This window comes from Chelonia mydas, chromosome 3 (genome assembly GCF_015237465.2).
Source record: "Chelonia mydas isolate rCheMyd1 chromosome 3, rCheMyd1.pri.v2, whole genome shotgun sequence".
Classification (NCBI taxonomy): domain Eukaryota; kingdom Metazoa; phylum Chordata; order Testudines; family Cheloniidae; genus Chelonia; species Chelonia mydas.
In genome coordinates this window covers 165,246,564-165,272,797 of record NC_057851.1, presented here as the reverse complement: position 1 = coordinate 165,272,797, position 26,234 = coordinate 165,246,564, and the positions used below count along the sequence as shown (strand labels likewise).

Genomic DNA, 26,234 nt, shown 5'->3' with positions numbered 1-26,234 from the left:
GCTGAAGATAAAAGGGGGAAAACTGGGGCAACATTATGGTAGGTGTCTACTACAGACCACCAAACCAGGGGGAGGAGGTGAACAAAGCATTTCTAAAACAAATAACCGTAATACCCAAAACACAAGACCTGGTAGTAGTGGGGGGACTAACTACCCAGATATCCGTTGGAAAAGTAAAATGGCAAAACACAAAATGTCCAGCATGTTCTTGGAATGTGTTGGGGACAGCCTGTTATTTCAGAAGATGGAGGAAAAACCAGGGCAGCAGTTATTATAGACTTGATTCTGACTAATAGAGAGAAATTAGTTGCAAATCTGAAGAAGGAAGGCAACTTAGATAAAAGTGATAATGAAATAATAGACTTCAAGTTTCTACAGAAAATGAGAGAGAGAGCAGCAAAATAAGGACAATGGACTTCAAAAAAACACAAAGCAAACTTTAAGAAACTGAGGGAACTGACAGGTAAGGTCCCCTGGGAAAAAAAATAAGGGATAAAGGAGTTCAGGAGAGGTGGCAGCTTCTCAAAGAGAATATTTAAGGTACAACAGCAAATTATCCCAAGGAAAGATAAGAGGAATAGTAAGTGGCCAATACGACTGCAACAACAGTGCTTTAATGACCTGAAAATCAAAAACAAATCCTACCAAAAATAAAGTCGAAACACAGACAAATTGTTAAGGATGAGTACAAAAGAAAAGCACAAACATGCCCAGGGACAAAATCAGATAATCAGCCCTACAATTCTATGAATCTGATGGTGAAATGGTGAATTGGGCCTGGAGGCTCCCTTAGGCATGAGTCATGCTAACATCGAGTTTTGCCTGTATAAGCTCCAAGACTGAGTCCACAATCTGCACGAAGGTAAAACGATTATAAAGACAAACAGGAAAGAAAAGTATTAGGAATTAATGAAGCACTGAAGATTACTAAAAATAACAAAATTAGGAATGTACTGTGTGTTTTTCATTAATTCTTTCACATATGGTATTTAATTTATTGCCATCCAAAAATGTCTTTAGGGATTGTACTTTTTATAAAGTGAATAAAGTGAGTCATGCGCAGAGCTGCTATCACTTTAGACTTTATAGTCTAAAAAAGAACCCTGGCATCCCAATGAAAAAAAGTTAGTTTTATCTTCTTTAAGATAAACAGCGCCTTTGGCACCATGCTCCATCCTTCTAGGTGTATAAATATGAATACTTTATGGTTAATACTTAAAATCACATCTCTGCTGAATAAGAAAATGCAGGCTTTTGCTAGGTGATTATAAACACCTGCTGGTAAAGAACTTAATAGAACAACTTTAGCTAAGGGCCTGTGGTAAGCACCTGCATAATTCACACATGCTTTTGTTGGATTTCACAGGCCACATACCTTCCACCACTGGAATTTGTTCTATGAACTTGGTTTACAAGGATTAATGAAGTAAAAGGAGAAAAAAATTCTTGGAGCAGGCCAAAAATAATATTTAAGGGTCTAATATTAATTAAATGCTATCATCATTGCTGAATCATTCTTGTCTTTATCATGTCTGTCCCAGCTCGGGTCTAGGAAAGCTCAGGACTTGGATGAGGGCTAACTGGCAGCAACTCAACTCAGAGAAGACAGAGGTAATCTTGGTGGGGTTAGTGATAATAGAGGGAGCATGGCCACCATCTGTAACAGGTGCATAGCTTAGGCGAGATATTACACCCAGGGCTACTCAACAGAATGCTCATGCAGCAGCTATGGCCACGAGTGCATTATTTTTTCCCCATCTGCTCCAGCAGGAATGCAGAACCCTGATACAATTATCTATGCCTTGCTCATGTTAAAATTAAACTGTTAGACTGTGCTCTGTATGGTGCTACACACTAAGACCATTCAGAAACTCAAGTTAGTGCAGAAAATACTGAGACATCAGTGCAACACAGAGGCGAGAGCAATGCAGGGAGAAAGGTAAGTTTTGCAGAGACCTGGAGATCTCTGTCCACTGAAGGGGCTCTGTTTTGGTCATTCATGGGGTGGTGAGAGGCTCTAGAGAACACCAGATTTTTTTTCTTTTTCTTTTTGATAGAAAGGATAGCAAGATAAGCCTATGAACTAGACAGGGAAAGAGAAATCAGAGCTCACACTCTGGAGGGTATGGAGGTAGAAACAGAATCGGTCTCTCAGTTTAGGCCCTTCAGGACAAGTTTATTCATCCTGCAGATTCTAAGAGTAAAACAATTTTTCAAAATGTATATTTGCTGAGCTTTTTTTCAACATTTAATCATTTTTTAAAGGGGAAGAAACATATTTTCCATGCTAGGAATCTCATGCTGCAGACAAAGGTGCTGTTCCTTCAGGGACTCATTTAGATTAACTCTTCTCTCTTGTAGCAGTCATTACCTCAAACCTTGCACTTTTATAATTAGGAGATTACGTCAATGGAAAAGAATGTTTTCACAAAATAATGGAACTCTTGATGCTAGAGAAATGTAGTGCTAAGATGTAAAAGTGTAAGTAGCTTACCTTGTGACTTTCTACTACAACCAGGTATGGAATCTTGAACCACTTATAATCTACTTCTCAATAATTATAGGATTCCAATGGACCATCATAATGGATTGAGCCAAAAATATATACTAGAATAATTCCAGGGCGTGCCAAGCAGCATCAGGTTGTCATTTTTCATCCAGCTGTCTCATGAAAGAATATTCTTACACAACAGCAATCATCAGTTACTCAGTGTGTATTTGATTTCTTCTCTTAGGGCCTGATCCAAATCCCACTAAAGGCCAATGGAAAAACTCGCTGACTTTAATGGTAGGGGGATCGGGCCCTTAATTGGCACTGCTTCCTCCGTTTAAGGCTGCTAAGGTTTATTAATTCATCTCAGTCCAAATTACAGTTTGAGCCTTCTTTAAGCCTGTGAGTACTCCAAGTGAGCTAAAGTAAGATAGGTACCTATATGCTTAGCTGGATCAGGGCCAGAGTGCTCAGCACCTTGCAGGATCATTTCACACTGACCTGTGAAAGAAGGTGTATGTGTGTGTGGGGAGGGGCGGGGAGGGGGGTGAATGTGCCTGCTTGCTTTTTACTTACTTATAAGTATAAACGGACACCTGAATGATTTTTATTTATTTAGTGGGGGATTTGGTTTGATGTTTGAGGGGTTTCCCTCCCACTGCTTTTTTATATTAAAATATCGAGCCTCATCTCCCCGTTTTTTTTTTTTTTTTACAGATACCTAGAAAACTAGCAGAAGAATTGACAAGCTTCAGGAACCACGGTCAGTGACAGGAAAGATATTTTTACTCAGACTGTTTAAAACTCTTGGCTTAAGTTAAAAGCTATTAAGCTCAAAGTCTTCACAAAATTCATGGGAGAAAAATGACACACCAGACTCTAATGTTTCTAAAAATCAAAGGGGGGGCACAAACAAAATGTAATAATGTTTGTTCTTTTGGAGGTTATCTTTAAGAGCTAGGTTCCAATATATAATAGAAAGAAACTACTTACATTTGCACAGATTTTTTTATAGCGAATTTTTACTCTTCCTAAAGGTGTTGGACTGCCAGTCATGGAGACACACCCTTGTGCTGTCTCCTTTACACAGGGTGTAAAAGTCAGAGTGGCATAAGCTCTGAAAACCCGACAGGATCCCCTCACAAGCCCTAGCAGAGAGGGCACACGGGGCAGGAAGGGTGTGTTGGGGTGGGGTGACAGCATGGAGTGCTGGGGACATTCCAGGGAGCACTGCAGCCCAAAGGCTAGACCAAAGAGGTTGCTGTAACGTAGGCTATATTTACACTTATGGTGGCATGTAGAGTAAAGGCACTTCATGTGTAGCTACATACCGCAATGAAAGGCTCTGACAGCAGGGAGGCAGTGGGGAAGAGCTCTGGCAGGGGGACACAGCAAGGGACTAGACTGCTAAAAACTGGCAGTGGAGAGGCACTGCTTGGGCATGCAGAGAACCTGTGTAGGATATATACCCTAGGGTTTCCAGCGTGTATGGCACCCTACTCACCTATGCCATGCCTCAGCGTATACACTGCTATTTACACCCAGGCTCGGTGGGCATGCAGCGTCCATAGTCTACATACTCACTAAGTGTAGATGTACCATTAGACAGATCCCGAGCAATACATTGTGCCAGGTACCTGTTCAGGCCCCAGAACAGCCCAGGATTATGAAGGCACAAACGTGGCTTAGAACAACCAGAGCCCCACTCCCACTAGAGCTGCACCTAGTCGAGGCACAGCAAAACAAGGACAGTACAGACAGAAGCAGCATAGGCTTCCCCAACCCCATTCTGCCAAGGGTGTCTCAGTCCTGAAGTGGAGGAACTACCTCTGAAAATAGTGCACTGCTTCCTGTGAAAACCTTGGCCTTTCTGGTCAGACAGCCGGAGGAGTCAATTGTGATAGTGATACTTATGTGGGCAGTTGTCCAGACTAATGGAGCTTTTAGTGCACACCAACAGAGTCCACACGGGCCTATTAGCGCACACAAGAAAGTACACCTCTCTGTGTAGAAAAAAACAGCTCTGCATAGTACATTGTAACTAAGAGGTCTGTTTCATAGTGGGTAGATCCACATGGAGAAAAAAAAACCCATCAGAAAATGTCGTTTACTAATGTGAGGTTAAACACAACTTGGCATTTAACTTGTCTTTGTCTAGGTTGTGTTTAAAAATGTGCTGTCTGGTCATAGTTAACCTCAGTGGGGGGTCCCCTATGGTTTACCCCAATCAGATACAACATTTAAAATGACAGCTGTCCTAGGGCACATTAAAGGCAGAACTGTGTTTAACACTGCTATTTTAAAGATGTTAGTGAACATGTTTTCTAATAAGATGCTTTCCCCCCCTCCACTACAGACAAGACCAATGTCAGTTGAATCATACGTCTCTGGTATTCCTTTGATTCTGCTCCATATCAATGCAACATATTGCTCCACTCCTCAAAGTTATCTAGGTAGGCTCTCCTCATTTTGTGAAAGCCCAGATCACACACACATTAATTAAACCATTTTCCGTCTATCTAGGTACTTATATGGCCTCTACCAACTTGTTTCACAGAATTTAGAGCTGCTGGGATGTGTCATTTGCCAGGATGAGATGGGTAAAGGTGAGTCCAGTCTCAGGTTATATGGGAGGACACCAGGAAGAAAGAAATAAAAATGTAAGGATACTTGCAGAGTGTATCATTGCACTGTAAGTTGTGTTTGCCAAAGATGTGATTCCTTTTTGGAAAGCTTTGTCACAACTGAAATTACATACAGATTAGAACCACTTCTGTACAATAAACCCCATTAGCGAATATTTTGCCTTTAGAAGCATCATCACTGTAACCACAAGAGGCATTCATTCTCAATGACTGTTGAATCTGGGCTGGTGCTTCATACTGTCATGAAGTATTTCCTGCCTGCTCTTTTATGAAGCCTTTGTGTCAAGATTGTTCATATTGTTTTAATAGGAGATTTTTGATAAGTTGGAATCAGTTAAAAAGATTAAAACATATTCTTCAGTAAATTTTAAAATTAAGAAAAGGCACTTTGATTAAAGCTTGTTTTGATCTCATAATAATGAGAACAAGTATGAGAATTTCCAATTAATTTTGTTTTTGTCCATTTGAATGATAGAAAAGCTAAGGGCAGTGCAAAGGGAAACCAAAAATATCAACAGTCTTACAGCACAGAATGTGTACACTGCAGATTTGTTAATACAACAGCAAAGAAGAGGGATTTAAAAGGGAAGAGAGACTCGCTACACAGCTGTGAATAGCATGCACTGAGGAAACATGCTCCAGATTTTGAGCTGCATGCTTCAGGTTCCACGTGATCAAAACAGAGTAATGTTGAGACACAGCAATGAATTTTCTTTATTGTCAGTAGATTTCAACAGATTCCATCATTTTGAAAAAGATTTTTTTTTCTATCCGAACAAGCCAGCAGCAGCAGATAGACACAGAATGCAAAATTTGTTGATGCAAAAGAAATATGCTTTAGAAGAGAAAATTTTTTTTTTTTTGCCATAGGAGAATATTTTAAACCTTCAGTCTCCACTATCAACCAATCAGCATTCATCTGCTGTAATATTGGCAAGACAGAAAACTGAAGTAAAGAGATCTTTTAGCTGGCACTTCTTGATATTGTGGTACATTAGGCAACAATGCAAGACTTTTAGACCCCTTACCCCTCATGTGTTCATATTCCTCTCTCAACAGACAGGATAAAGTATATAGTAATTTACTTTTAACTCCCCAAGAAATCTCCAAGAAATAAACAATGTGTAATTTTTTTTTAAACTCAGTTCAATTGTAAAAAATGAAGTGTTTACTGAATTGCACAGTCCAAATTTAAAGGATCATTCATGCATTGATCCTGTGATGGTGAAAGGCCAAATAAAAGATCCATGAAAAGGAGTTAAATTAGAAAGCAACCAACTGGCATAGCTTAATTCTTACCTTGGCTGTTTTTTTCACGGGTTGACATTTTTGCTGGTTATGGGACAGAAATAAAATAACTTAAAACTATTTCTGAAGTCCCACCTCCCTGGCGTGAAAACTATGTTACACAAGGGCAATGTTTTCTATTTTATTTTTAAACAAGCAAGCATATTATATATATGAAATAATTAACCACTTCATATATTTCTGTTTTACAAAAGCAATACAAAATATTCCTCTCCTGCAGGACCCTGAAGTCACAAAAAAACCTCCCACTGATTTCAAAGAGCTTTGCATTGGGCACTAGATCTTTTCACAACAATCAACTGAATTAACCCTTGGAGTAACTATTACCATTATGTAAATTCTAAATCAGTGCTTCATAAAGATATTTCATAATAACTTGGTTGTTTCCACTGGAATAATATTCAATTAGCAACATTAAATCTCTCCAATTACCCCAATATTTAAAAACAAATGTTTTCACTTACCTTGGCTGACAATGACATCTTTGTGTCTGGGGAAAAAAAATCACAAAATATAGAATTAATGTGTATTAGTTATAATACTAATACTACCTAGCTTCTATACAGTCCCACATTATGTTAAGTCTTACCACCCCTTCAAAAAAACAACCACCAAAAACCTGGATTCACAAAAAGAACTAGATAAGTTGATGGAGGATAGGCGTATCAATGGCTGTAGGCCAAGATGGTCAAGAATGTTAACCTCATTCTCAGGGTGACTCTAAACCTCTGACTGCCACAAGCCTGTTCTGTACACTCTCCCTGAAGCTCTAGTACTGGCCACTGTTGGAGGCATGATACTGACCTAGATGGATCATAGGTCTGATCCAATATGAAAGTTCTTATGTTCCTATGAATGGAACTTTGGGATAAGATGTTAGATAACCAATCCTAACCAATACAGTAAAACCCCCAACTTTTGTCTCTTGTCTTATACTTTGATAGTCCCTATCCCCAAAGGGCTTACAATCTTTTTGTTCTATGTTTGTTGTGTGACTAGCATAAACTGAGGTTCCTAGGAGCTACTGCAGTACAAATAAATACTAATAAAATACTAAAATCATATTAGCATTTGTATATGGGAAATTGGCTTTTAGATAGCACAAAACTAAACCATAAAAAGCCTAATTTTTGGAGCTGAAGAGCACATTTAGCTTGCATTCAAGGTTCTCAGCACCTGTGAAAAATCAAGCCATGAGGTGACTAGTACATAATGATTATGAGTTCTTTTGAATAATTATCCAAGAGCTTGTATCAATGTGACTATTAATGTCAGAAAATGTGATGCTAATACTATGTTTCACTGCAAGTCAACTTTACCACAGTCCCACACAGGATCTCTAGATAAACAGTACTAGGTCTGCTGAGGGGCACACAAAATAAGTTTTCGTAAGTGCTGACTTGTTAGACTACACTCAAGGAAGCGCCATGCATAAAAAAAAACCTCAATTTTTTTCAGAAGATGGGAGGAAAACTTAAATGTCCTGATAATAACCTCCTCTTAAAGGTGTCTTGCTTGTTAAAGAGCACTTATTTCACAAAAACTGTCAACTGACTTGAAGCTGAGTAGCAAAATGGAGATCAAATATTTATAACAGTGATAGACAGTCAAACATACATATATAGAGAGTTCTCATTGACTGCTGGTTCAATCACCCTTATTCTGGCTGCCAAATGGCAGAGTCCAGACTTGGATTCCCAGTTCTGATTTAAGACAACTGGCTAAGGTGACAGTTGCACTACTTCCTGCTATTTTATTGGGATGATTTATAGCATGACACTGGCTTTAAAAATGTTCCTAATAAACAAAATTCAAAATCTGGATCTAGAGTCCAAAGCATGTATAAAACGATTTTTATCCAGGACCCAAGTTAGGCTGGGTCCCTGTTTCCTCACACAAAAAATGGGGTGGTTCTGATGCATTTTGGGCCTTTGCAACTTCCCCTAATTAATAATCTTAAATGCAATAAGCAAAATGCTGCCCTCTGATACATGCACACAAGCCAACTGATTCAACAGGAGTTGGGCATGCATTTCCAAGGGCATATTTGTAAAAAGTTAGTATTTACATGTCCTCCTCTCCACTTCTCCTCCCTTACCCTCCCCAACCCGGGGTGTCTTTACAATGAATTTCAGTGCAGAGACAAGTGAATGATAAGATACTTTCGTAAAGAATATAGTACACAGTCTTCAAGTGAGATGATGGTAAAATGTTTTCACAACTTTTGAAGCTTCACTTTCATTAAGTATTTCAGGCTAAACAATGACCGGAAGATGCACTCAGATGATTGTTTTTCTCCAACAATTATTAATCCTAATCCTTCCGGCCCCCATTTAATCCATAATCATTGAAAAGTATAATTTTTTCTTATTCTAGGGAAATACTGTAGAAGTGGAATAATTGAAGCATTTCAAAGGATAAGTAGCATATCATAAAAAAATGACAAAACATCTATACTGACCATATGCCTGAACTACTGCACAAATTCAAAATGCCTGGAAAGAGCAACCGTTTTTTATTCTTAATAATTTTAAATATAATGTCTACTGTGATTAAGCTGTTTTAACAGGATAGCAATAATTGAAAAAAGGAACTTGATAAGCTGAAATAAAGCCAGAGGATTTAGCTAGAGAGTTTTTCAGTCTTTAAATAGCTTTTACCAGTATCCAGCAACAGCCTGAATTGCCAGAGGAATTTAGAAAAGGGAAGAAAATTGTGTGCAGAATGTCTAAACCATAATCCTTAGTGCACACTACTTCAGTGTACTACAGAATTCTCCAGTCTAGGTATAAAGCTGTGACTAAATGTGCATATTGCTGTCAGGTCAGATTAGCATAATATTGTGTCTCCCTTTCAATTTTAAGTTTTGCACTGGTCTTGAGAATCTGTATGAAAACAACCTATTTTACATTATTAATACATTCGTTAATGCCAGTAGATTTGAATTTTATTTTTTAATTTCATTTACAAATTCAGAATGTATTTTAATGATAACCTCCCTGTATTTCATCAGTATTCTTACCTTTATTTACACATATGATTTTGCAGCTTCATTCAAAGCAATTCTATTTAAGCCACCTTTACAGTTAATTAGCTCTACAGTGAAGTTACTGTGTAAAAAGGCACCTTTTTACTGAAGACATCTGCTCCCTGTGTGCATTCAGAGTTGTATTTGTTTATACCACAGAAAAAAATGTTACTCCTTGTTCTCTGTTAGCATTGCAAATCCAACACAGCTAAGCTTTATGCCCTATTATGTATGATCAATACCATTTAAAAAAAACCCACTAAATTCTGAGGCCCTGATTCTGCAAACACATATACACACGCTTAATCTTACTACCGTTTGAGTTTGATGGGACTACTTGCGGTAGTAAAAGTAAGCATCTGCATAAGTGTTTGCAGGATCAGGGCCTAAATCAATCAAAGTTCTGCAAACCCACCAAAAATGAAGAGAGTAGCACAGATGTATCCGAGAGTATAATTTGGCCTTTTATGCCTGGTGATATTGCTCAAGAAGGAAAAACACTTGTTTTACTTTTCAGGCTGAGTTTGCAGAATGGGCCATGAGGAAAAAAAAATCTTTACTTGTAAATTGAGCATATTTGAGATATGGAAACTTGGAACCTCACAATGCCATTTTACAGTTACTTTTAAGTATAAAACTGCAGCTTAACACAAATCCAGAAAATACACAACTGAATTTACAATGAAATAAAAACTGTGTCTGAAACCTTAACATTTCAAAATTTATTTTTAAATAAAGAAAAGAGAAGTGGAGAAAACTTACAGAATCATAGAAATGTAGGATTGGAAGGAACCTTGACAAGTCATCTAGCTTAGTCCCTTGTGCTAAGGCAGTACTAAAAAATATTAACTAGACCATCCCTGATAGGTGTTTGTCTAACCTGTTCTTAAAAACCTCCAATGACAGAGGTTCCACAATCTCTCTAGGTAATTTATTCCAGTGCTTAACTACCCTTACAGTAGAAAGTTTTTCCTAATGTCTAATCTAAAGCTCCATTGCTGCAATTTAAGCCCATTACTTCTCGTCCTGTTCTCAGTGGCTGAGGACAACAATTTATCACTCTCCTCTTTATAGCAACATTTTATGTATTTGAGGACTGTTATGTCCCCTCTCAGTCTTCTCTTCTCCAGACTAAACAAACCCAGTTTTTTCAATCTTCCCTTACAGGGCATGTTTTCTAGACCGTCAATCATTGATGTTGCTCTCCTCTGGAGTCTCCAATTTGTCCACATCTTTCCTGAAGTGTGGTGCCCAAAACTGGACATAACACTCCAGTTCAGGCCTTATCAATGCAGATTAGAGTGGAAGAATTACTTCTCATGTCTAGTTTACAACACCCCTGATAATACATCCCAGAAAGATGTTTGCGTTTTTTGCAACAGTGTTACACTGTTGACTCATATTTAGTTTATAATCCACTATAACCCCAGATCATCTTCTGTGGTACTTCTTCTAGGCCAGGGGTTCTCAAACTGGGGGTCGGGACCCCTCGGGGGTCACAAGGTTATTACATGGGAGGGTCGCGAGCTGTCAGCCTTCACCCCAAACTCTGCTTTGCCTCCAGCATTTATAATGGTGTTAAATATATAAAAAAGTGTTTTTAATTTATAAGGGGGGTTGCACTCAGGTGCTTGCTATGTGAAAGGGGTCACCAGTACAAAAGTTTGAGAACCGCTGTTCTAGGCAATCATTTCCAAGTGGCGAAATTTGTACATGAATGACAGTGGGCCTTCATATGCATGCATAATTTGTAAAATCCAAACATGTAGCAGTGGAAGCATATTCATGCTTTAAAATAATACATCTACATTTTGCAGGGATTTTAAGATTCTCTGGAGATTTCTTTGCATTAGAGAGGTGAATAGTCAGATTATGCAGACAACTTCTACAAAATATTAACAATGCAAACTGACAGTTTACAAAAGTTGCTTATGTAATAAAATTAAAACAATTTAATTTGAGGGTTTTTATTCTTAAAACTTGCAGATACCACTTTGCTACAAACTGCAATACTTACTTCTCTGCATTTTTTGCCACTTTTGATATGAGTTTTGATGTTGAAGCTGCCCTCAACAGTTTATTACGACTGTCATCTGAGTTGTCCCACATGCTATGTGATTTTTCAGCAGTCGAAGTTCGCTTTATGCTAAAAAACACAAAATTTACGTTTAAAATTAAAAATTAATGAGATAACGATAGCTGGTGCTGGTATGCAATTGACAGATCAAGCAGCAGGAGACAAAAGCAGTGCTAGGACTTCCTCCAAGTTGATCCAGAAAACAGAAATAAAGATTAGTCAAAAAGTTCTAACCAGATGAGTGAAAGCTCAATGGCTATTGAACACAATAAAACATTTTGAATGCTGAGCTGTTTTGTCAGCACATAGATAGGGCACAATTCCATAAGAAGTATTCTGAGGTGGCAAGTTCCAAACCCTGTAAGCCACTGACTGTTTGGAAGCAAATAGCTCCAAAACAATGGACCAAAATCCTGATTCCTTTGTTCATGCACAACATTCCATTCACTTCTGTGAGACTTCTTGGAGAGGAATAAGGCAAGCAGGATTTGGCCCAATATCATGGAAAATTAGACCCATGAATGTCTGATAGACTACATCAGCAATCCTGCTGGAGCCAAATTTATGCTAATGGAAGTTTAAAACTGTTTTGTAGTCACTGGTTTCACTGAAGTTAATTTCATGTATAATATCTTTATCATAGGAAATTTGTTTAAATGTGGTCTGGCTATAACAGTTATTAAATAACCTGAATTATGATTCTGCAGATGCCCTGCCAACAACCTTGCAACTCATCCAGTCAAAAATACTTTTTGCAAGAACAACATTCAAAACTGCAACTCTAGAAAGGCAAGCTTATTTCCACAGTATCTCAAGAAGCTGAAAAAAGACTGTGACAAGTTATCAAGACATATTAAAATATTAAGAAAGACTTAAAAGCCATCCCCTTACCACTCCCCCACCAGGTAATAAATTAGTATGCTAAACCCAGGCACAAAAAGTCTCTTTGCAGGAAGATGCCAGGCAGGAGAACGACAAACCAAAGTTCAGCTTTAGATTTTGTAAGAGTTTGTGCAAGACATGGAGACACAGCCTTTATGAGTGTTAAACATGCATCAGTCAAGTGAAAGGGTTGTTTTTATTTTCTATTAGAATTGTGAATTCAGGCAACACAAGCCAACATATGTTTGTAAACCAGCGCAAATTTGAGAGTATAATTCATTTGTTATTGAGTTTGTTTTAGTCTTCTAAAATGCCAAGTGGTCCGAGAAAGAATTCCATACCTTCCCAAGGTTTCAAAATAATAAAGGTGACAATGGATCATAATAAACTAGGAGTGAACTTGAACATTTTTACTCTAAAATAACCAGCCAAATTTTAAAATGGGTTTATTTGAAAAATATTCAATTTTAAAAATCAAAGAGCATCATCCTGCAGATGTTCTCTGCACTTAACTCCCACTGAAATCAGCAAGAATTCTGTATGTGCAAGGTTGCAGGATCAGGCCCTAAACAAATCCCTCCCGTCCCCTTCCCCCGGTCAAATCGCAGTTTAATATTGGTGTAGAAATATGACCCCAAACATGTCTGTAGAATAAGAATCCAAATATCAGGTGAAATGGACCATTCTGTAACCAAGCAGGGATATGAGAAAAAAGCAAAAGATCCAAACTGCAGTCACATTAAACAGTAGTTTGGGAAGAAAGGCACCCGAATCAAAGGTTGTAATGATACTAGTTTATGACAAGTGCTATTATGACGTGGTAAATAGCACAAGATGTGGTTCACAGTTTTAGCTGGCCATGTTTAACATAATACCTTGAAAAGCATACTTTCAGAGATATTACATCTTGGCACCTTTTTATATATTTTAATAAGACTGTAATTAATCTCTCTTTATCATATTAGGATGTTTAAAGACATTGCAAAGTACACAGGATATAATTCTATTTTTCTCATCTTTAAATTTATGGAAGAAATATTTGCATTTTTAATTTTTATTTAGTGGTAAATGTTGTAATGCATCTTGTGTGCAACTTTGCAGCACAAAAAATACTGATTTTTGCACTCAATTGTGAAACTGGATCTTGGTTTCTCAAGATTTGCTGTTAAAAGTGGACTCTTAGTATCATTACAACCATTTTCTAGCTCTGTACTTTGGTACTGTGAAAACCTTTTAGCTGGAGCAGAGCTCTTGCTTTCTTGAGTTTGCCTGTGTGTTTGGAGAGTCTGTAAGGAGGACTGGGGAGAAGGTGATGCTCGAATTTGTGGATTTTGATCATTAGAATGAGTTTCCTCTTTTTTTTCTCTCTGTCCTTGAGGTTTTTCCTTTTTTTCTGTACCGCTGTAAAATAAAGTATAAGATGGAACAATAGAGAATAAGCAAATAATTTGAAGGTGAAAAAAATGCACACATTTTATCAGAGAAGGAAGAAGCAATTCAAAATTCATTAAAGAATAATCACCATAAGAAAATGTGTGGTTTTCTACTGATTTTGTTGGGTTTTGTTAATGAAATTATTAGTAAAGTACTTTGCTAAAAGCAAAGATCAAACAGTTGAAGAGAGCTTCCTGTCAAGTACTAAGAAATATTATTATATTACTTGGAAAAGTAGCGAAGGTTTATCGCTGTTTTAGATTCATTACTTACCCCTTCCCATTTAAACCTGAAAACAGCTCTTTTCAATTTAAAATATGCACTGTATCCTAGGTTCTGCTGTATCTCTCTCTGCAGATTGTTGTGTATGCTTTGTGCCTCCTAGCCTTCCATTGTTAGTAATAAAATGCATTCACTGGTCATGGGTCTCTCCAGAAGTGGATTAACTAAATGTGCCATGTACCAAAGCAGCTGCTGGGTACACCTTTTTTGGTCCTATCTGGCCATAACAGGATATTAAATGGTCAAACTGTCACTTTTTCAGCACCTGTTGTAAATAAGCTATGAGATTACAATTCCTTCACTTTTAACAACGTAATGGAGCATAATCTTTGTTGTTTTAACATTTTAAATCCCTTTAAATAATTTTAAGTGGCAATTTTAAAATGCTCTTATTCATGAAGGCCCTGGTCCAAAGTCCACTGAAGTCAATAGCAAGACTCCTATTGCTGTCACTGATATATGGACCCAGCCTCAACATGGCTAGTTTTGTGCATATTCTCATATGTACATGTTTATGTGGCAAGCTGATGGCTAGTTACCACATTTGTGCACAAACAGAATTAACAGTTACTATTTGAAAATGTGACTCTAATGTAGATGTCCTGCACTAGTTCAGGTCCCCATGATCTGTTGTGCTGTGATGTGTGAAAAGGAGCAAAGCAACACCAAAGAGCAGAAGTGTCCCGGAGCCATGTAAAATGGCAAGCAGAGCCTTTGTAGAATGCTCACCCTTTTTCCAAGCCTGGGGAAGTCCTTCAAGTGAGCACTTTATTGGACTTGGGGAAATATGTTGGGGTAGAATGGGGGAGCAGCCTCTCCAGGCAGCATGATTCCCCCTTCACAGGAAATGAACCTCTTCTCTTGCACCCCCTGTCTCCTCCTCAAATGTGTGTGTATGTCCCCTTACAGGCAAACGCTGCTGGTGCGAAGAGAGAGGATGAACTGAATCGAGGAGAGGACTGGACCACCATACTGGAATCCAGAGACTTTGGAGGCCATGTTTTCTAACTCCTCAACAATGTCTCAAATCTCCCTGTTTTGAGAGTAGAATTCACCTAAACTCTGAGAGTTTAAACCAGGATGGATCTTTCACTACTGCAGGTTTCTCCCCACAGCAAAAGAATACAGTCCTGAAATGGCCAACAATACATTCTTTAAAGTACAAAGAATACTGAGAGGATCAGAGTTAACAGACCAATTATACAATCCCCATTTAACTGAGAATTTACTCTTGCCATGTGACTTATTTCAAGTACATTGCTGCATGCTTCCTGTGACATGCTGAAGCAAACACACAATGGCAAGACAAGCTGCTCAAGGAAGTTGTATTCTGCAGCATATAGATGTTTTCTTCCTTTAATTATACTGAAGGTGGACTTTTAAATGTTACAGGAATTTGAAGTCTGACTAAATTTTTCACATGCCATAAAACAAAATAAGCAGCAAGAAAAAAGGTTACCATTCCCCTCTCTAATTTTGTCTGGTATTCCCTCTCTCAAGTTAAAAGTAATCTACAAATTAAAAAAATAAAGCTTATACATCCTAGAGAAGCAAAATAGGTACAAAGAAGAGATGAAATGTTTTTTCCCCTATCTCCAACTGAAAAATAAAAAAAAGAGAAGGGTGTTTTTTTCCTGCTTGCTTTACTAAATTAGAAATTCTGGACTCATCTACCTTTCCCCACAAAAGACACTCTGCAAACAGAATCCGGATGGAATGGAAAACTAGTACAAACCATGGAAACAGAATCTGATTCTAAGTGAAAGTGGAGATGATTTTTATTCAGCCTATCTAAAACACTGGTTTTCATTTGTTTTTGTTAATCACTATTTAACTCAAATTCATTAAGTGCAGATGGGAGAAAAAGCTGTCTTTGTTCAAGATTCAACATCTCATCCCTCTAATTAAGGGTTCAAAGTTCCCAACCCATTTCTCTGAATCCCTTTGGGGAAAACTGCAGTAAAAAGCAGGGAATAAAGGACAGGATATTCCTGATGGTTTCAATATTAAAAAAATACATATTTATAATCATTCAGGGATATGTCATACATCATAAAGCAGCAAGAAAGGGCACAGACCATTTTTTTTTGAGAGAGAGTTTCGTTCAATTTAACTTGTCAAGGCATATTTTGTTTTAAAGGAAGTCACTAGAAGAGAAATTAAAATAGAAATGTGCTTGTTTTGAAGGCAGTTATGAAACACGCAACAGTATTTTTTCACTTTCAGTGAAGATACGCTTGTGATTGGCTCCTGAGATAAGAGCATGATGACTTTTGGTGGGTTGGCAGATAAACTTGTGGTCTCAAGTCCCTGTTCAACTGGAACTCTGGAAGCCATTTTTTGTTTGCATTAGGTTTAGCTTGCATTACTGGAAACAAGAGTACTTTGAACAACTTTCACCTTTTTCCAAAGTCTCTGACAAGAAAATGGAGTGCAGAAAAACAAGCCCTAGCAATGTCTTACCACTAAAGCAAATAACAGGCTCTTATTACAATTATGAAAGCTGTACTTTGTGCTCATAATCCTGTATGGCCAATTTACTTATTAACAATGATGCTTGTCATAACCTCTTCTTTCCCTTTCCTACAATGAATCAAAGACTGAATGAGTCCAACTACCAGGAAGCAAGGCGTTAAAAAAAAAAAGAGAGAGAGAGAGAGAGAGAGAGAGAGAGAGAGAGAGAGAGAGAGTCACTCAGGAAGAAAGACACAAACAAGCATTTCCCCTAGCTCTCTAGTCAAGAAACCAACAAAATACACACAGCTATGTTATGAAGTATATGTGGAGGAGAGTGAAAGCAGGATGGAAGAGAGAACTGTGACAAAGATAATTACTGGAAAGTAATTCCAACTTGTGAATTGTCTCTTCTTCTCTCAGGCTACAACAAACCAGAAACTGGAGTAAGGATGTGATCTTACCTGAAGTCTGACATTTTAAGATTATACTTAACTAAAGTCATTCTTTGGAGAACACTCAGTCTAAATGAAACTGTGCCACATTAATCCACAGCCTCTTTTATAAAGTGTCCAAAATAAACCACAATGGCTGATGAGTGAACAGCTAGTCATCTGCAGAGCAGTCCTTATGCAACACCAAAATGTGAACACATTTCAGATCCTGGTGACCTCCAACCTGCTTTTGACAATCCACCAGCTCTTTCCATCAGGAACTTGTGGCCTTCAGTCAGTCCAGAAGGCTGAATCTCCCCAAAATGTTCAAAGGGAAATGGTCCTTAACAAAGGATATCTATAGTCCTACAGAAACATTCCGGTGACCTGAGAACCAATGTACACATGGCTAAGAGGGGTCAAATAAAATCACCTTTGCTCTGACCTGTCAGGTTTTGCAGAGAATTTAATGAATTGGGAAAAGGGACAGGAAAGCGTAACCCAGGTCTCCTCTTCCATTCATCAAAAATACTCTCTCCCTATAGCAACGGGATAGAGAAACAGAGAAAAATCAGGTTGATTTTGCAGAATTCCTGGTGGCACGGTAGTCCTAAGAGATGACCCAGATGCTGACATACAGAATGGAAAATCTCCAGATTCAGGCACCATTCCCCTGGGATCAATCCCATTCATCTGAGCCAATCTTTGCCCTGTAAATAGACTGCCCTAACAGAAGCCAGAATTATATATGACACTGAGAATATCCAGGCTCAGGTTTTCAAAGGAACCAGGTTCCCAAATCCCTTGGTGCCTCTAAAAAAACCCACGCAGTGCTTCTGAAATTACGGCTGAATTTTTAGCATCCCACCTGTGGGATGATGTAAGAGACTGCTGCACAGCTGCTGAACCATGACAGAACCAGAAGGCCGCTAAGTAACCGTTTGCAAATATAAGATTTGGTTTCACTGCCCTCAGTTCAACAAGTTGATGTTGCATGAGCACTTTAAGGGGAAAATTTCCACTGAAGGCAAAGGGGCTTGAATGGCATTCTCTAACCCCAAAAGTCTGTGTTGCAATTATACAACCTGAGCTGTCGGGGTGAGTAAACCTTAGACTCAGAAGGATATTGCTGTACCAGTAATGAAACAAGGAGTGAAACATCCAGAAAATGGAGATTCCTTTATACAACCAAAAGAACTTCTGATCAAGTTATACTCCAGGAAGCCTGGTCTACACAGGCAATCAAGTAGTCTAAGAAATGTTTGATGTGAAGACAGGCTGAGATTAATAGCACTCCTGGAGGTAAAACTGCAGAGAAGACAGACAGTCTGTTTGGATACATGGAAGCCTTCCCAGTATGTATCTAGGATCATACTCACATAGAGTAATATCCTGGAAGGATACAGATGGGCTTTCTTCCCAACCAATAACAAATGTATGATCCTACAGCAACCAGGTAAACTTTCTCTCATCTGGACAAGCTGTGTCACAGAGCCCATGGAACCTTCATCCAGATTATCTGTAGTCTTGGTGAAGTGGTATATGTCCAAGATTCCCCTAGGTGATTTCATAGAGCTCCCGGTGACATGGAGGGAGGAGATGCAGGAGTGATTCTTTCCCCCATAAGGTCTTGGGTCTGACATTCTCTCTGATTCTTCTCAAACTCTCTTTTCCTTCCTTCCTTCTGGCCAGCCATCTGTCCGTCCATCTTCTTCCCTTAGGTTTGGCTCCATTAAAAGCTATGTTGACATAGCTAGTCTCTTCCCGTGTCTCCTTTTTTGGCTTTGAGCAGGGGGTGGAAGGGACGAGCTGGGAAGGAAGTATGAAAGAGAGGGCAGACGCCCAGGCTCCATACTTCCAGGACAAAATTAGCTCATATATACCTTCCCAAGTGACGCTCTCTTTTACAGCTCCTGGCTTTCCAATAGATAGAGATGTACACCACTCAGTGTCCAATTCATTGTAGGATAGGGGAAGTCAGACATTCAAAAACTAAGACGCTACATAACTAAGAATAGAAAAAGCAAATTAATTCTGCTTTCTGTACTCAAAAGAGCCTTAAACATTTTCTGCTTCACTCTTCCTGTTTAATTGTTTTACTGATTAAAGGCAGAAGAAAAGGTAAGTGGCCTAGGTTTACATACAATATCTTTAATCCCTAAAATATACTGCATCCCTGTCTAATTGTATAGCACAGTATTTAAATCCACACTGAATCATAAATTATCCACTGAAGTCAGCACAGTACTCTACAGAGACCGAGAACTTTTCACATATAACTGAACAGATGGTAAAACATTTACGTGTGCTGTGTTCCATAGCTGTATCTGTGGCAGCTCTTTCTTTCATTCTCTCCAACAAACAGGAGCAGAAACAAACCATTCCTCCGAGATGCTGAAAAATGAGTGGTTAAAAGTCCCAGAAGAAAACAATAAATAAGAAAACACTTTGCTGGCTCCTGACACCACTGTATGAAAAAAAATCAATTATATATATATTAGATATTAAATAAAATACAAATTCAAGCTATTTAATTTTACAAAATTTGTTTTGTAAAATCCTGCAACAAGAAATTTCTTAAATTTGAAATGTGCCATATAAAGTTATAAAGAATCGATTAACACACTTTCCTAAATTCACCTAACTCATTTCATAATTTTCACTTTGGTATCATCTACTATTTTCATTCAAGACCATGATGTCAGATTTGTTGTTTATTTCCTTTCAAAGATTAAAAAATTCAGGCGCATGCTAAAAAGCATGACTGTCTGTCCAAGTGGCTCATTTCAATTTTGGAACAAAAATGCCTATTAGAAATACGTTTTTTTTCCTCTTTTAGCGAAAATTTAATTTCATGTGTTGTACACTGAAAACCAAAGTGATCCCCTTTCTATATATCCAGCTGTCACAAATTCTAATGGTATGCTATGAGTCTAAATCCTATTCTTTAATTGGTATATTTCAGAAAACTTCAAAATTAACACAGAAAGGAGCTTCCTTATTATGGTTGTGTATAATTTAACTTTTTAAGAAGCCAGTACCTTTTAGCAGCAGATGAGAGGGTCTCTTTTCTGGCAATTGATACAGAGGAACTATGGCCTGTTTTTCTGCTTCCTGCACTTCCATTGGTTATACAGGACATAGAGATAGCTTCTCGGAGGCCTGGCTGACCTACAAGAAATTTAAGGAGAAGAGATTTTATAGTAGCTTTCAAGGCATCCACGTGACATTCAAATTAAGAACCATAACAGGTGGGGTTGGCTTTCATACAGCATTGTTGCTGGCATTTAAGACAAAGGATGTGTGTATTAATCCAAAAATTGCTTTCTGAAATCATTTAAAACTTTAAGAGAAGACCATAGGAACAAGTAGAATTCATATGCGGTGTGTATATGAACACCCTCATGTGGGTGGGTAGGTGGATGGATAGGTAGATAAAGACTTATTGTCAAACATTCACACCAAACCAATAAACATCTAGTTTTTGCAAAGAAATACTGTGTTTTGGTAGTTCAACAATTTGTTTAAGCTAGGAATAAAGTTTATCTGACATGAAACTATTAGCCAGAAATATGTTCACATACACATCTGGCTAATGAAACAGCACTTTAACGGCCAAAACTAAGGATGTTTGTACATAAGGGGATTCTTTTGTAGAATTCAAAAATGGAAACATTAGAAGTGACATTTTAAATTGCAAAGTGGAGTAACTCAAATGGGATGTTACAGTCAAATGGTAAATTATAATACAATACTCTGGCACAGTATCGTCCTAAGCTTCACTTGCCACAGAATTATTTTAGTCGTGATTGCAACAGAAATATAAATTCCTTGTGCAGCAGCATTCTGTTGTTCAAAAAGCTGAGTCATCTTAAATCACCACATTTCCCAGAAGCTCATCTGGTAGGCTCTCTCATCATTATCACCCCTTCATAAAGTGCTTTGTGATAAGAAGTATGAAGGAAGCAGAAAGATAACATGTCATTACTGAAATACAATGTACTTCAAACCATTCCCATTAGCTAAATATTGAAGATACTATATGCAAATAAATGTACATTTAGAGTGGAAAATCCTGTGTAAGGGGAGGGGGCACAACACAACTCTGTTGGGGCTTCCTACGCCTTGTGAACACAAGGTAAGGTAAGGAGCCCAAGGTTGGTAAAGACCACAGCATTTACTGCTACACAAAACTTCTTGTCCCAGCGTGGGGTTCCAGGGCCAAGACAGCTATTTTAGCTACAACTGTCTTGAAGAGGCTTGACTTCTACCAAGTCTTCGACCCCTCCCACCCAGCACCAGCGGGGGTCCCAGTCCGCGTGCCACCACCCGGCCTCCCCCTCCCCCCCCAAACAGCTGGGCCACCCTCTCCCAGCACCTGCGGAGGCCCCAGGCAACCCCCAAAATGGCTCAGCCATCTCCAAGAATGAAGCTACAGACAAATACATTGTTTTACCCATGCTACAAAACACTGACGACCTTTGCGTGAGATGTTCTAGCATCCCCCTGCTTTGGAGCAGGGACTTGGTCACTGAGAATAAATGAGGAACCAGGGCCACAGACTGGAAGACTGTGGAGATGGGGAATGTGGAAGCTGGAGGCAAGGCTGAGCAAAAGAGATAGACTGGAAGAGCAGTTGGGAGGGGAGAAACTGGGGCTGGATTGGGGAGACAGGGGCACGGAGCAGAGGGATTGAAGAGGAGAAAGTGGGACTGGCAGGGCAAGCAGACTTGCACTAGGAGTGGTGAAAGATTGGAACTGGTGGGGAGCAGACCAGAACTGATGCAAGAAGTCCATAGTGGGAGACTAGTGCTGGCTAAGCAAAGAGACTGGGATGAGAAGCCTGTGGATTGTAGTTGGGGACTGGCTAGGATGGAACAAGAAAAGACAGAACTGGGACAGGGTGGAAGGGGTTAAGCTTGGAGAAAATGAGCAAAACATTCTGTGCTCACTAGAGCACACTTTCCCCAAAGGCTGGAATGGAACCCAAGATTCCTGAGTCTCACCATTCTTCTACTGTCAGCAAATATCTATGTAACCCTCTGGCAAAGCATCTTATCCCCCCCCTGTAGTGCTAGCCCACAGGCAGTGGGTTACAACTTACTACTGCCATCAGTTACTCCATTAGCTCAAGTAGCAGATGTCAGTGAGGCAGATCTAAAGGTTCCAACCCTTCTGACGAACCACATAGGTGTCAATATGATGCCACATGACGGAATTTCTGTTTTCCAGTTTGTTCGTTTTTAAATCTAGGAATTTACACACACACACAACTATTTAAAAATTATTTATTAAGGCATCGAACTGCCTGAGCCATGAGACCCTTCTTTCTTTTCTTGCAATTCATTGTCTCACTCACTACAGACTTTCCAATTTCTGAAACAAATCAGGCAGGTGTCCAACAGACCCTGCCTGATTCATCTCCAAAGCAGGTCCACGCTGTGCTCTGAATGAGGCAGGGATCCTGTGGAAAGCATAGTATGTGAATAGAAAGTCTCTAATTACATGATCACACCTTTGTTATGTGGATTATTATGGCCACAGTAGAATTAACACCAGAACACATGGCTTCCCATACTGACATATATCCACCCACCCCAAATTTGTCATAACCGGAGAATTCTTGAGAAGCTCCATCAAACTTGAGGGAACAAGGGTCCCCCAGTACAAGAAGATCTAAGTAATACACCAACATTCGGATTCAAATCCAGAAAAATCTTTTTGGGTTGCAGCACAAAAGCTCAAAGACTCCAGGTTTTTCACCCAAAGATCAAGGACAAGCAAGGTGGAAGGACGCTAACATCCTGTATAAAAGCTCATCAGGGACTCAACCGAAAAAACCAATGGCTTTTCACTTCCATGGAAAATATGGGCCACTTTGAATTGCAGCCGCACATCCCTTCTCCATAAATGAGGACTAAGACATAATCCTATTTGTGGTTGCAGAAACAGACTTCAGACTACGTACTGATCAATCAACGTCCCAAATAATCAATTTGCCATTTACTCTGCATCATCGCCAGCCTAGATTTGGACATCTAACATTGTTGGTTTTAAGCCATACTAAATAAGATTAAAGACTGCATTGTAATTAGGCTTGGCAGAATTCAATATTTTAAATACAATTTCAGTTGATAATATTGGTTATTTTTAAGCATTTTTTCTATTTTCATCAATTTAAACATTCACATTTTGGGGAAATTTTGGGTTTTCACCATTTTTTTATTTTTATCTATTTAAATTTTCACAGTTGTGGGAAATGATGTATGGATCAGGCAATGAAGGGGTCAGTATAATTATTTAATGACAGCAGACATTGAGATTCAAAAAAAATTAAAGCTTTATAACCATTAAAACACAAATTGCTAACATCAGATGTCAAAATATAGAAAATAGATATCCTTAAATCCAAACTAAGTTCTCAAGCAGTATTTTGCTTACTATCTGCCTATCTGTAAAGTCTGATTATCATCAATGTATATATTTTTTCACTGGTTGTCCATGTATGGTGAAATTGACGTTTACTGACATTTACCATGCCTAATTATAAAGCATATGCAAGACAGGCTGAGTTAAGGCTGCTGGTCCAGCAGCCTTAATTCTGGCATTTCCTGACTTTTGAGCACTTGACTTTGCAACCTTACTCATGTTATTTTAACCTTTTTTGTGTGTAACAGGTTAAGTCTGACAAGAAAATGTGTGATTTAACAAATATGTGAGCAGGCTGGGGATGGGGAAACATTAATTGGCAGGCTGCTCCAAATGTACAGAGTGCTACTGAAAGCTGACAGAAAGTCAGGTCAAGAGGACAAAAGCAGTCAGGAAAAAACCTGGGCACAGTAGAAGAAGAGGGGAAGAAGTAGAAGATGATGAGGAAAGAGATCGGCTCTGAAACATTCCAAGATATACAAATCATTTTGATTTTTCTTTTTTTCCCCCTCCCCTCTCCCAGCCCCTTTCCCCCTCCCCCCCCAAAATCAAACAAACATAATTCTTCTCAGCTAGCCACACTCTACAGACTACTTTTGTGGACATGTTTTATTTCATTTTTTTAAATAAAGATTCTAATTTCAAAATTCAACATATTTTAAAAATACCTCAAACATGTTTTCATAACACAGATACCAGGAAAGCCATAAACCAATATGAGCTGGAAAAATATCTTGAGTAATACTGGCATATAAATGTCCTTGTTTTATTTTCAATGACTAAGTAAATCATTTTCTCCAAGAAGGTACAATATGTCAAAACTCCTGATTTGCTCTTGAACTGTAGGTGACCTTTCTCTGTCTTTCTGTATGTGGTAATAGATCAGTACATCTCAGGCTGCCATTGAGGCAATTATGCAGAAATGGGAATGGGAGATATAACTATAACAACTCTGAATTCTCTGACAGACACAAAAGATTCAGTGGACAAGCTGTGTGTAAAGTGCACACAGAAACAGTGTTTCAGATCAGAAACATCTGATATAGTCACATAATCAGATGGAAAACATGTACAACCTTCTCCTCCACAGGGAGAGAATACTAATGGGAATACTGGGCTCATGACATTACATCTACAAGGAACTGTCTATACTAAGATAAAATGTCTCAGACTCTTACGCTGAATAATAAAACCTTATCCATGAATAAAATCTGAGATCAATTATATCCAACTCTTTCCTAGCTAAACTATGCTCTTGACCATACGACATTGGCAGCAGTAAAAGGGTTGATTCTCATCTATACAGTAGATTGTGGTGACTTGTTTTTAAATGAAAGGACTTCCTTTTAAATTATTATTTTAATAATGACCACAAACATGCTAGGGTGATTCACAGAACACTTACTGACTTGAGATTTAAGTTAGTCCAGACAGGGACTTGCATTAATTTAATTAAATCAATTTAAAAATTGATTTTAGTAGAACTGGAGCAGCTATTGTTTGTAAAACTAGCCTCAAAGAAATAAGGAATTCAGAAGTGATATAAGAAATACTTGGACACATTCCAAATAGCCATCAAAATATCAAGTTCTAGGGGGGAATTATGTGTGTTGCACAGGCTGCAGTAAAAAAGGTTGTGTAATTTAGTTTCAGCTAAGTTTGTAACTCCCAAAGTTTGCTCATTTTAAATGGCGACTTTTGAATCAAAAAAATGAATTTCAGTTTGATTCCAGAATGAAGGCATCTTCACCGTAAAACTAGCCTGTCTTTAGTAAAGAAAAGTGTACTTTAGAATTTCTTGAGGAAAAATGGGTAAATTTTCAGTTTGTAAGAAAATGTTAAAACTCCGCAATTTCCAAGTAGCTTTGCACAATGTTACAAATATTTTACACTCCTCTACTTCGACATTCATTAATATCGGACTTCTGTTCTTTTTTTTTAAAGGTGAACTAAAAGAGGCTCAGGATTTTTTTTTATTAGGATCCCAAATAATTTAAAAAATATCTAATCTAAAAAATGAAAATACATTTACATTTTAAAATAAAACTCATGGGGTTAATTCCTAACCCATTTGCAGACCTTGAGTATTGGACTTTATGAATTAGCTCTCCATGATCAGAGGATGGGATTAGAATGTTTCTGACTCTAGCTGCAGAACTCCAGTGGAGCCAATTCACTGGTCCACAGCCCTAGAGCTTCAATGATGGCTAGTGAATATCTATACTCATCATAAGGCTCCAAATTACATTAATACCCTTAGAAACTTTCTGTCTCCCACTGTAAAAATATCCTTTCATAACAGCCTTAACAGGCTTAATTTCAAAGGAGAGTGTTATAATGAAGTTGCAGTGAAAACACAAATTCAGGATGGAATTCAATAGGCTAAAACAATGAAGTTCTCAGCATTCAAATTGCATGTCTGCCAATATCACATTATATGTCAATTACTAACATAAACAGTCTGTAATTTTTCAGTCTGAATAGCACTCAGCTTTATCTTTTGGCTCGGAACAAGAGCCGGATGCAAGCTGAATGTAAAATGAGATCCAGTGTGTGGTGGCCAGGATTAAAGCCAAACTGTGAGATCAAAGTAGTAAAAATGTCTTTCATGGATAATGGATTCCATCTCTATTCTGATAATTTTCATAGAATAATAATATCTGCTGAGTTCAAAAGAGACCTTTCATTAAAATCTGTCAAGTATACAAGTGTGTGAATGAAAGATAAGGCAAGACAGACCACCACCATAAACCTGAAATCTGTTTCCCTC

General features: G+C 38.3%; 1 protein-coding gene across 9 annotated transcripts in view; it reads right to left on the bottom strand.

Moving 5' to 3' along the window:
• Positions 1 to 26,234, bottom strand: part of EML4 (EMAP like 4) — a 249,578-nt gene that overhangs the window by 79,204 nt on the left and 144,140 nt on the right. For 6 of the 9 annotated variants that reach the window (XM_037895812.2, XM_037895808.2, XM_037895809.2 and 3 more), the window contains 5 exons: positions 20,077 to 20,206; positions 13,662 to 13,832; positions 11,490 to 11,618; positions 6,909 to 6,934; positions 6,436 to 6,468 (listed from right to left, as the gene is read on the bottom strand). In XM_037895812.2, coding sequence (XP_037751740.1) covers positions 6,436 to 6,468; positions 6,909 to 6,934; positions 11,490 to 11,618; positions 13,662 to 13,832; positions 20,077 to 20,206 — 489 coding nt within the window. The remainder of the gene's footprint in view (positions 1 to 6,435; positions 6,469 to 6,908; positions 6,935 to 11,489; positions 11,619 to 13,661; positions 13,833 to 20,076; positions 20,207 to 26,234) is intronic. The other 3 variants (XM_037895810.2, XM_043543753.1, XM_043543754.1) reach the window with 2 other exon arrangements.